Source organism: Solanum tuberosum, unplaced genomic scaffold, assembly GCF_000226075.1.
Source record: "Solanum tuberosum cultivar DM 1-3 516 R44 unplaced genomic scaffold, SolTub_3.0 scf00454, whole genome shotgun sequence".
NCBI lineage: Eukaryota > Viridiplantae > Streptophyta > Magnoliopsida > Solanales > Solanaceae > Solanum > Solanum tuberosum.
The window spans coordinates 9205-20228 of NW_006239370.1; the positions used below are offsets into that span (position 1 = coordinate 9205).

An 11024-nucleotide genomic window follows, 5' to 3' on the forward strand; every position below is an offset into this window, starting at 1 on the left:
GCAAATAGACCTTTCCTTACGTCACGTACCGCTCAATCAAACTGACTTTCCTTGTGGTTTATAATATTACATATACTTTCCTTATTTTGAAATTTTGATAACAATTTTTTAATCTATTTTTCATTATTGTAAATAAAAATAATTTGACAACTTTTACCTTTTTCTAATATTATTATAAACACTCCTTGAATTTATTTTGAGTATCAGTATCACATTAGATAAAGTCTTTCTTTTTTAAAAAAAGGCAATCCCTTTGCTAAAAAATTATTCTTTGCAAATAGGGGTTCCAAGTTCTTTTCCTCTTTCTCTTCGGTCTTTTCAACGAGAAGTAATTGACTATTTTTATTTTCTCTTTTATATAGCGGAGTCAGTATTAGGAGTTTGAAAGTTTTAAATTTTCTTTTACTTGTTATTATTGAGCTGTCAATCAATTTTTACGTTCACAAGTTATTACTTAATTTTTTAATACAAATATAAAATATACGTAAAAATTACTGCATTCGTCTGAACTCACGAACCTCCACCTAACTTCGCCCAAGTCTACTATATGACTGATTTGAAATAACACTACTATAAAGTGACTTTTGATCTCTATAATTTGTGCAATTACTTATCTTAGTGGAAACGTGGACCCATTATTTTTTGTAGAGAAAAATACTTTCCAGCAATGAAAAATTTAGGGTTTTAACATTATTTTTTTCTTTTTGTTAAATATGGCAGGTAGTTGAAAGAATTTAATATTAGAAAAGGATTTAACATTAATGAAAATTAATGAAAAATAGATAGAAAGAATTGTCACGAAAAATTCAAAATAAGGAAGCTTTTAAATAAAAAATAAAAAATAAAAAATCAAATTGAAATGACTTTTAAGTAAAAAAAAAAGTAGAGGAAGACCTACTTTAGATTTTTGATTTATTATAAGTCATTTTAAACCTTGTCAAACACTTCTTAACTTATTTTAAATCATTTTTTACTTATTTTAAGTTTTTTTTTATATTTGTCAAATATTTCCAGAAATCAAAAACTAACTAAAAAGTAGGTTTGACCAATTTTTAAATCAATCCAAACACCTTCATAGTCAAACACTTCATCTCCATCTGGATTTACTTGTCAAATTTTATTTTGACATACCTATTTAAGAAAAATAATAATTGATATAATAAATTTATTATTTATCCCTACTAATTGATAGAATCTCAAATATATTTACTCACCATATTTTTGAAATACCTTAATTCAATGTTTCGACAATGAGAAAGGTTAGTGTAATTGAGCTAAACACTAAAAAAAAATTTAAAAAAAATAAATATTTTGGGCGTGATAGTCGAGAAGCTTTTTCCCTAGAATGCCCCTAGCAATAAGGCAGGCTTCTTTTATATAAAGCACACTGTCACTAGTATTACAATTATCCTTGCATCTCGGGGTGACGCCTAAATCCACTTGTCAGGTATTTTCTCATTCTCCACAGTCCACTCACTTCAACTTTTTATCTTTTTTTTTTTTTCTTTTTCTTTTGATCAAATCATGAAAAACATCGATTCTTTACCTCTAATCGGAGTTGAAATGTTGCACTGATTCTTCAACAGAAACACGCTGTTTCTTCTAAAAAAAAATTAGAGTTTGTGCAACATGCATATCGTTTTTTTTTTTTTTAAATAATTTAATTTTGTATTTCTATGGCTAGTTTTTTTTATCTTCTTTTGTTGTGTATGTAGATCTACAAAAATTCATTACTGAATGTGTTGCTTTTTTAGCCATTTCCCTGTAGATGATATAGATCTGTATAATGTACTTTTTAATACATGCTTTATGGTGTTAAAAGTTAATTTTAAGCTAAATTGTGTAAATCTACTTAATTCTGTTCATTTGGGGTTTTTCTTTTATGCTTTTTTGTTTTGTGATTTGGCTTAAAATGTTGTAAATAAGCTAGTTTTGTGTTATATATACTAGTGAGTGAGTAATGCTTGATTGTTGAAGATGACGTTTACCTACTTCCTGAAGCACGTGGATATGGGAATCTGTTGGTTGAATTTGGGCCACAATGTCTTGTAGTTTAGTTGAAAAAAGGTGGGTTAGATCTAATTACAATAACTAATTTAGATTACCTCATGCCTGGTCCCTCATAAAATCATAATTATTACTACTTGTTTATGGATAAGTCTTAATGCTAAAGCTGTGCTTGATGTGATTTATTTTTAATGATTATTGAATATGGAATAGTGGCTGATGTGATTAATGATTTGCTTTACTTTTGTTCTCCAAATTTCATGAGTAAAAGATGTAAAGTGGATTTGCCTTCTTGTATAACGTGGTGTTTTCATCCTTGTGGCAGCTCTGTTTGGCCTCCCTTGTTTCAAAATGGCAGATGTTCAGGCTCCCATTCGCCCTAAGAGGAAGAAAAACATTATGGACCTTCTTGTCCAGTTCAGATGGATCGTCGTTATCTTCGTCGTCCTTCCTCTCTCTTTCCTGTATTATTTCTCTATATATCTTGGGGATGTTAGATCTGAGTGCAAATCATACAAGCAGCGCCAGAAGGAGCATGATGAAAATGTTAAAAAGGTTGTGAAGCGTCTTAAGGATAGGAATGCATCTAAGGATGGTCTTGTCTGCACAGCTAGAAAGCCCTGGGTTGCTGTTGGAATGAGAAATGTGGACTACAAGCGTGCTCGTCATTTTGAAGTTGATCTTTCTCCATTTAGAAATGTTCTTAACATTGACACGGAGCGAATGATTGCTAAAGTCGAGCCTCTAGTCAATATGGGCCAAATCTCTAGAGTTACTGTCCCTATGAATGTTTCCCTCGCAGTTGTTGCTGAGCTTGATGATCTAACCGTTGGTGGTCTGATCAACGGCTATGGGATTGAAGGAAGTTCTCACATTTATGGACTGTTCTCAGACACTGTTGTGTCATATGAAGTTGTTCTAGCAGACGGGCAGGTAGTTAGAGCTACAAAGGACAATGAATATTCTGATCTTTTCTATGCTATTCCATGGTCTCAAGGGACTCTGGGGCTTCTGGTTTCAGCTGAGATCAAGCTCATTCCAATCAAGGAATACATGAAACTTACCTACAAACCTGTAGTTGGTAATTTGAAAGAGATTGCTCAGGCTTATATAGATTCTTTTTCACCTAAAGATGGGGATCAGGATAACCGTGAAAAAGTTCCGGACTTTGTAGAAACCATGGTGTACACTCCCACAGAAGCTGTTTGCATGACTGGTAGATATGCTTCAAAAGAAGAGGCCAAGAAGAAGGGCAATGTGATCAACAATGTTGGTTGGTGGTTCAAAACCTGGTTTTACCAGCACGCTCAAACTGCACTCAAGAAGGGGGAATTCGTGGAGTACATTCCAACTAGGGAATACTACCACAGGCACACAAGATGCTTGTATTGGGAAGGGAAACTTATCCTTCCATTCGGTGATCAGTGGTGGTTTAGGTTTTTCTTTGGATGGGCCATGCCTCCCAAGGTTTCTCTACTTAAAGCCACTCAAGGTGAATACATTAGGAACTATTACCATGAAAACCATGTCATTCAGGATATGCTTGTTCCTCTTTACAAGGTTGGCGATGCTCTTGAGTGGGTCAACCGTGAGATGGAGGTAAAGTTCACATTGTTTTCCATCCAGAATATGAAAGGGAAAATTGGTTTTGTAGGCCTCTTACAAATTTCTTTTAGTTTACAGAGATCTTTCTTACACCTAATATACCCTCTGTGTTCCATCTTTCAGTACTTCTGCATATTTTCTCATTATACAAGTGCATCATTAACAATTTTATTTTTGTTTAGGTGTATCCCCTCTGGCTCTGCCCCCACAGACTCTACAGGCTGCCTCTTAAAACAATGGTGTACCCTGAACCAGGTTTTGAGCTGCACAAGAGGCAGGGTGACACAAAATATGCTCAAATGTACACTGATGTTGGTGTCTACTATGCTCCTGGACCTATTTTGAGGGGTGAGGTCTTTGATGGTATAGAGGCAGTCCGTAAGTTGGAGAGTTGGTTGATTGAAAACCATGGATTCCAGCCACAATACGCTGTCTCTGAGCTGACGGAAAAGAACTTCTGGAGGATGTTTGATGGAAGCCTATACGAGAACTGCAGAAAAAAGTACAGAGCCATCGGAACCTTCATGAGTGTGTACTATAAGTCTAAGAAAGGAAAGAAGACCGAGAAGGAGGTGCAGGACGCTGAGCAAGAGACTGCTGAAGTTGAGACCCCAGAAGTTGATGAGCCTGAAGATTGATCATAGACTAGTTAGTGTTCATGGCTTTTCTGCCTTTCTCATTTATGTAGTTGTGTTTGTGTGAATTCTGTTAGTTTCCTTGTTCTGTTTGTCATTGCACCTTTGAACATTTCAAGCCTTGAGCTTGTTTATTTCCTTTTAACCAGCTGGACTGGACTGGACTGGATTAGTTTGTTCAATGTCTTTTTTTGCTTCACCCCCCTCCTTTTCAAAATCATATCAAATGTCAGCCTGAGGCTTGTCAAAAGACACTGTTCTTTGAGAAAATTTTACTCGGTATGGGTGTATCTATAAGATCCAATAAACTCTTTTAGAATAAAGTTTAGAGTTAGAATCCTAACAAAGATTAAGTAATATAAATCCAACAAAAGAAAATAAGTTTTGCTCTCTGTTTTTTCACTCTCGCAAACAAGAGCATAAGATGACATATTTATAAATCGAAAAGTGATGTTCACCAACGTTCCAATAAAGAGAAATATAATATATGAAGTAAATGTTAGTAAAAACAATTGTATGAGATTGAATTTGAACGTTTAAAAAGTCAAAAGAAATATTTTGTCACAAATTCAATTTTTAGAGAACAATAACTTTTTTTAATATTAAAATAACTATTTGGTCAACATCAACTCCACCTTCTGGCACCAGCTGTGATGTGAGGGGTGTAATAACAAATTTTGATTTTTTTTTTATTATGTATGAAGCATAAATATGATGTAGCAGATAAAATTTGTATAAGGCTACCCTCATACTTTGTCAAATGGACAATTGCGTCTCATTTCAGAAAATGACCCAAACTTCTCTCTTTTCTTTGAGTAACATTTTTTTCCCTCTCTGACTTTACTTTTTTTTCTTTGGTTTCGGCTCTTCAATCAATTGTTCCAAATTTTGCACGTCCAAAAGTTTGAAATCCAAAAATTCCCATTCTGTTTCTCGCATTTTAATGTTATTTTCCATCTCATATTAATTATTTATATTACTAAAAATTATTTGTTAATTTACAAATTAAAGTATAATTAATTATAATTTTCCTAAAGTGTAAATATAATTTATAAAGTTACATGAAAAAATTTTAAGGTGTAAATTAGTAAAACTGTTACTATTATTTACTATTTCTTAAATAATTCGTAAAAGAAAAACTAGACTATTAATATGAAAAACAAAGAAGGTATAAAATTAGTTTGCTTTTCTATCTTGACAAATAATTACATAAGTTTTCGTGTTATTTTCATGAAATTCAAAAACAAAAAGCATCCATAAACACCTACAAATATACATATTCTTTCCGTCAATTTATATATATTTTTTATTCTTCAAATTCAAACTAAGCGAAATTTAATAAATATTTTGTTCATCTACTTTTCTTACACGTTTCTTAAGAAATTATAAATAAAAATGATAATTTTATTTATTCCTTAAGAAACTTTTTTGCGACTTTACAAATTTTATTTATACTTTAAAAAAAAAAACTAATTGTTAGGATAATTTTTTTTAATTATATCTTAATTTTATAAACTGACAATTAAATACAAACAATAATTTATTATAATATGAATAACTAGCATAGCAAATGAGTCTCATTCATGTCCATTTGTCAATCAAACAATGCATCACACAAGTATGATTTAGCGTGCCTCACACATAGTAATTTTTTTTTCCAAATTTCGTGCTTGAAAATGTTATAACAAGTGCAATATTTTATTTTCATTGTGAATATCATAATATTTTGTTTTCTTCAAATAAAATTCAATGACTTTTGGGTTTGATCATAAATTTGATAGATTTAAGGCAAAATAATAGTCTTAATCCTTGAGTTTTTGGTTTATTTCAATTTTTTTAAAAATTAAAAAAATTGTGCTCTTTTGGCCATTCAACCTAATAATTTTTTGTTCTTATTTTTTCTATTTTCTAATTGCATCCACATAGGAAGTATTGTCGACGGAGCTAGCATAAGATATGTGGATTTATATTAATTCAATAATATTATTGTATATTACCTTAAAAATTATGTAGAAACTCATCATAAACTTTAAATTTTAAATCTGCTTATAAATTTGTTGGGCAAGATCTCTTTGTTGATAGTCTACCCAGGTCCCATTCTCAGATGTGACTTTGGTTCCTTCTCCTACTCTCAATTTGTGATATTTTATGAAAATTCATGTCAAAATTTGAAGCATTAAGAGAGTTGGGAGAATTTTCCTTGGTCTGTTTGTCATTGCACCTTTGAACATTTTCAAGCCTTGAGCCTTTTTATTTCTTTTTAACCAGCTGGACTGGACTGGATTATTAGTTCAATGTCTTTTTTTGCTTCACCTCCCTCCTTTTCAAAAATCATATCAAATGTCAGCCTGGTAGACTTGAGGCTTGTTAAAAGACACTATCTTTGAGGAAATTTTACTCAGTATGGATGTATTTCTAAGATCCAACAAACTCTTTTAGTATAAAGTTAGGAATTAGAATCCAACAAAGATTAAGTAATGTAAATCTAACAAAAGAAAATAAGGTTAAACAAGAGCATAAGATGACATATTTATAAGTTGAAAAGTAATGTTCACCAACGTTCCAATAAAAATAAATAATATATGAAGTAAATGTTAGTAAAAACAATTGTATTAAATTGAATTTGAACGTTGGATAATTGCAAGCAAAAGATAATTCTTTTAGAGATATTAAAATAACTATTTGGTAACATCAACTCCACCTTCTGGCACCAGCTGGTATATCTGTGATGTGATGGGTGTAATAGCAAACTCCACTCATACTTTGTCAAATGGACAATTGGGTCTCATTTGAGAAAATGGCCCAAACTTCTCTCTTTTCTTAGTAACGTTTTTTTCCCCTCTCTCTTACTTTACTTTCTTTTCCCTTGGTTTCAGCTTTTCAATCAATTGTTCCAAATTTTGCACGTTCCTACTTTAATAATTGGGGAATTTTCACGTATAGCCTCTCAAAAATATCTTAATCATGCTTCATAGCTATAGTTTGTTAATTATGATTTGTAGCTACGTGTTAGGGAGAAGAGAGAGGAGAACGAGATTGGGAGAGGGAGGAGAGAGGCAAGCGAGAGAGGATAGAGAATTGGAGAGAGACGAATTCGTAAGTATTCATAGTCTGTCAAATAATTGTATGTATGTAAATCGTATACATATGTATTTATATATCTGACAAGCGAGATTGAGAGAGGGAGGAGAGAGGCGAGCGAGAGAAGACAGAGAATGGAGAGAGGCAAATTGTATATGTATATACATTAGATAATTGTATATATGTAACTGATATACATATGTATTTGTATATCTGGCGAGCGAGGTTGGGAGAGCGAGGAGAGAGACGAGCGAGATTGGGAGAGGGAGGAGAGAGGCAAGCGAGAGAGGATAGAGAATGGAGAGAGACGAATTGTATATTCATATCTGTCAAATAATTGTATGTATGTAAATCGTATACATATGTATTTATATATCTGACAAGCGAGATTGAGAGAGGGAGGAGAGAGGCGAGCGAGAGAAGACAGAGAATGGAGAGAGGCAAATTGTATATGTATATACATTAGATAATTGTATATATGTAACTGATATACATATGTATTTGTATATCTGGCGAGCGAGGTTGGGAGAGCGAGGAGAGAGACGAGCGAGATTGGGAGAGGGAGGAGAGAGGCAAGCGAGAAAGGGAAGAGAGGCTAATTGTATTTGTATATCTATCATATAATTGTATATGTATATGTACAATTTGAGTCAATTCCCTAAATGGTCACCCAAGTTTAGAGAATTGCCTTGAAATATCATTTATGTTTCATTTTGGACTAAAATATCACTCAACTATCACTATTATCCTCCAAATATACTTGACACTTCAAAAACCTCACTCTCTCCTAGTTGGCATGACATGTCATTACAATTTTTTTAAATAATTGACTAATTTGATTCATTAAACCTATTTAACTAAAATAATGATCATATTATTTTCTAAAAAGTATATATTAGTTTATTAAGAAGAAATTTTCATGCTTAAGAATCTTTTATCATAATTTTTTTTAATGCTTTGAAGAATGGTTTTTTAAAACTTAATGTCATCAATTTTGAATACTTATAAACATATATTCAAAAAAATATTGATATATAAATCACTCATGAATGTCAACTTACATCAATTAATCATATATTATATAATGGATCAATAATATTAAAGGTCAATTAACTATTAAAAAATAATTAATTGGGTACTTTGAAATCCATACTTACAGTATCTTTTTTTAAAAGAAAATAGAAAGTGAATAATATTTATATTAGAAAATAAAATTTTGATCTTTATTTATCATTATATTAATCTCAATAATATGTATACTATTGAATTAAAATAGGCAATTCAATTAATTATTACTTGTATTTCATGAATTTGGGATGAGATAAGAATATATATATATATATATATTTGGTGTTTTAATTGTATGATAAGTTAAAATATAATATATTATAGCAATAAAAGAATAAAAATAAAAAATTAAATTAAATAATAATTTTCTCTTTCTTACAAACTTTTGTCATCCTTACAAATTTATTTGAATACTTTTTAAAAAAAAAAAAAGCTTAAAATTTTCAAATAATTTACTTAGGAATTTTGAAAATTACCAAGTAATAATTGCACACACAGTTTTTTTCATTGAATTTTGTTTGGTAAAAAAAATAAAGGAATTAGTTTTTCTTTTTAATTTTTTTTATAATCTTCATAAATTCTCATGTAATTTATATATTTGTTTTGTAGTTATTTTTTCCCATTAAGGTTGATTCAGGTGATGTACAAGGGAATTAGGTCCTTTACCTTCATAGATGAAGATGACAACAATGTTGAACTGTAATAAATGGTCCTTGCCATATTTAAACAAAACAACAATTAAAAAAAAAAAACACCACCTATTATCACGTTTTGTAATCTTCTTTACACCACCAAATTTAGAGGTTTTGTTCAAAATTGTCCTTAATACATCAAATAGAATTTTCTTTACATTCTTGTAATATCTCACTTTAACCATAAACATCTTAAAATTTTTAGAACTTTACCAAAATTATCTCTCAATTAACTTTTTCATTAAAACCTGGAGAAAATGGCCAAAAGCACCCCCAAGCTATTATCGAATTCTCAACTATACACTTATTCTTTACGGGGGTCCTATCACCCCCTGAACCTTTTAAAAGTGAAATTTTTAGCCCCCTACAAACTCATGCCCAGATTTGTATTAGGTAGTAGTCAACACGCGCTGCCACGTAATATTACCCTTTTTTTTTATATAAAAAACTTAATTATTCTTTTATATTTAATTTTTTTTTATTTTATATTTTCATCTTCTCATTTTCTCTTCCTTTTTCATTCCTCCATTTCTTTTCTTTGAAAACTTCTGCAGATTTGACGACTACCGCTCTTCGACCTTCATCAAAATTATACCTGCTTGCCGGAATAAAGGTACCAGACTTGCGGAGAGACTAGTATTGATTTAGATTTAACAATATTGATATGAGAAACTCAATTAATGTTTACAACAATTTCAATAAATGGGTCTTCTTCATCAAAGGGTTTGTTACCCAATGATTTCTTAATGAATTCTTCTCCATTAATTGAATCTATTACTTAGTGAACTCCTCCATTAATGACAACTCTAAAGTTCGATTCTTCTAACTTTCAATTTTGATTTTGATTTTGATTTTGAGTTACCAACAAATTTTCAAAGTGATGAAAAATGGAGATATGATGAAAAGTTTGTGATTTGAAGATGAGAATTGACTTAGTGATGAAAAGTTGATGAGGGCGGTGACCTGGTGATCGACGTGAGCCACTGCTGGTGTCCGGATCTGATGAAAGATTAAAGGGAAAAGATAAAAGAAGGTAAAAAAAAAAAAAGGAAACATAATTTTTTTATAAAAAAAATAGAATATTAATATGAAATAAATTAAATATTTATAAAGTTAATATTTTAATTATTTTTGTATCCCTCACTCTCCCAAAGAGAATGAACTACACCTTCTTTGCCACATCAACATTTAGGGAGCAAATAATTCCACTTTAAAATAGTCTAAGGGGGTAATAGGAACCCCGTGAAATATGAGTGTGTAGTTGAGAATCCGACTATAGATTGGGGGGGCTTTTGACCATTTTCTCTGAGAATTTATGAAGATTATAAAAAAAATTAAAAAGAAAAACTAATTCCTTTATGTTTTTTTACCAAACAAAATTCAATGAAAAAAAATGTGTGTGCAATTATTACTTGATAATTTTCAAAATCCCTAAGTAAATTATTTGAAAATTTTAAGCTTTTTTTTTTTAAAAAAAGCATTCAAATAAATTTGTAAGGATGACAAAAAGTTGGTAAGAAAGAGAAAATTATTATTTAATTTTTTTAATTTAATTTTTTATTTTTATTCTTTTATTGCTATAATATATTATATTTTAACTTATCATACCATTAAACACCAATATATATTCTTATCTTATTCCAAATTCATGAAATACAAGTAATAATTAATTGAATTGCCTATTTTAATTCAATAGTATACATATTATTGAGATTAATATAATGATAAATAAAGATCAAAATTTTATTTTCTAATATAAATATTATTCACTTTCTATTTTCTTTTTTTTTTAAAAATATTGTAAGTATGGATTTCAAAGTTGTAGACACATAAATTGTATTGGATCAAATTCATACAAAATTTGAATTAAATCCATGTTCATTTGGGCTGAATGATTAATTTGGGCTTTACAAATAAATAAGTCCATCTTATTAAA

At 30.3% G+C, this 11024-nt stretch overlaps 1 protein-coding gene across 2 annotated transcripts; it reads left to right on the forward strand.

The window, feature by feature from the left end:
- The first annotated feature begins 1354 nt into the window (after window positions 1-1354).
- On the forward strand, window positions 1355-4442 carry LOC102604696 (delta(24)-sterol reductase-like). Of its 2 annotated transcripts, XM_006363578.2 has the most exons (3): window positions 1355-1447; window positions 2333-3606; window positions 3795-4442. In XM_006363578.2, exons 2-3 carry the CDS (start codon window positions 2359-2361, stop codon window positions 4248-4250), a joined length of 1704 nt encoding a protein of 567 aa, XP_006363640.1. In that variant the 5' UTR covers window positions 1355-1447; window positions 2333-2358; the 3' UTR covers window positions 4251-4442.
- The last annotated feature ends 6582 nt before the right edge of the window (window positions 4443-11024 follow it).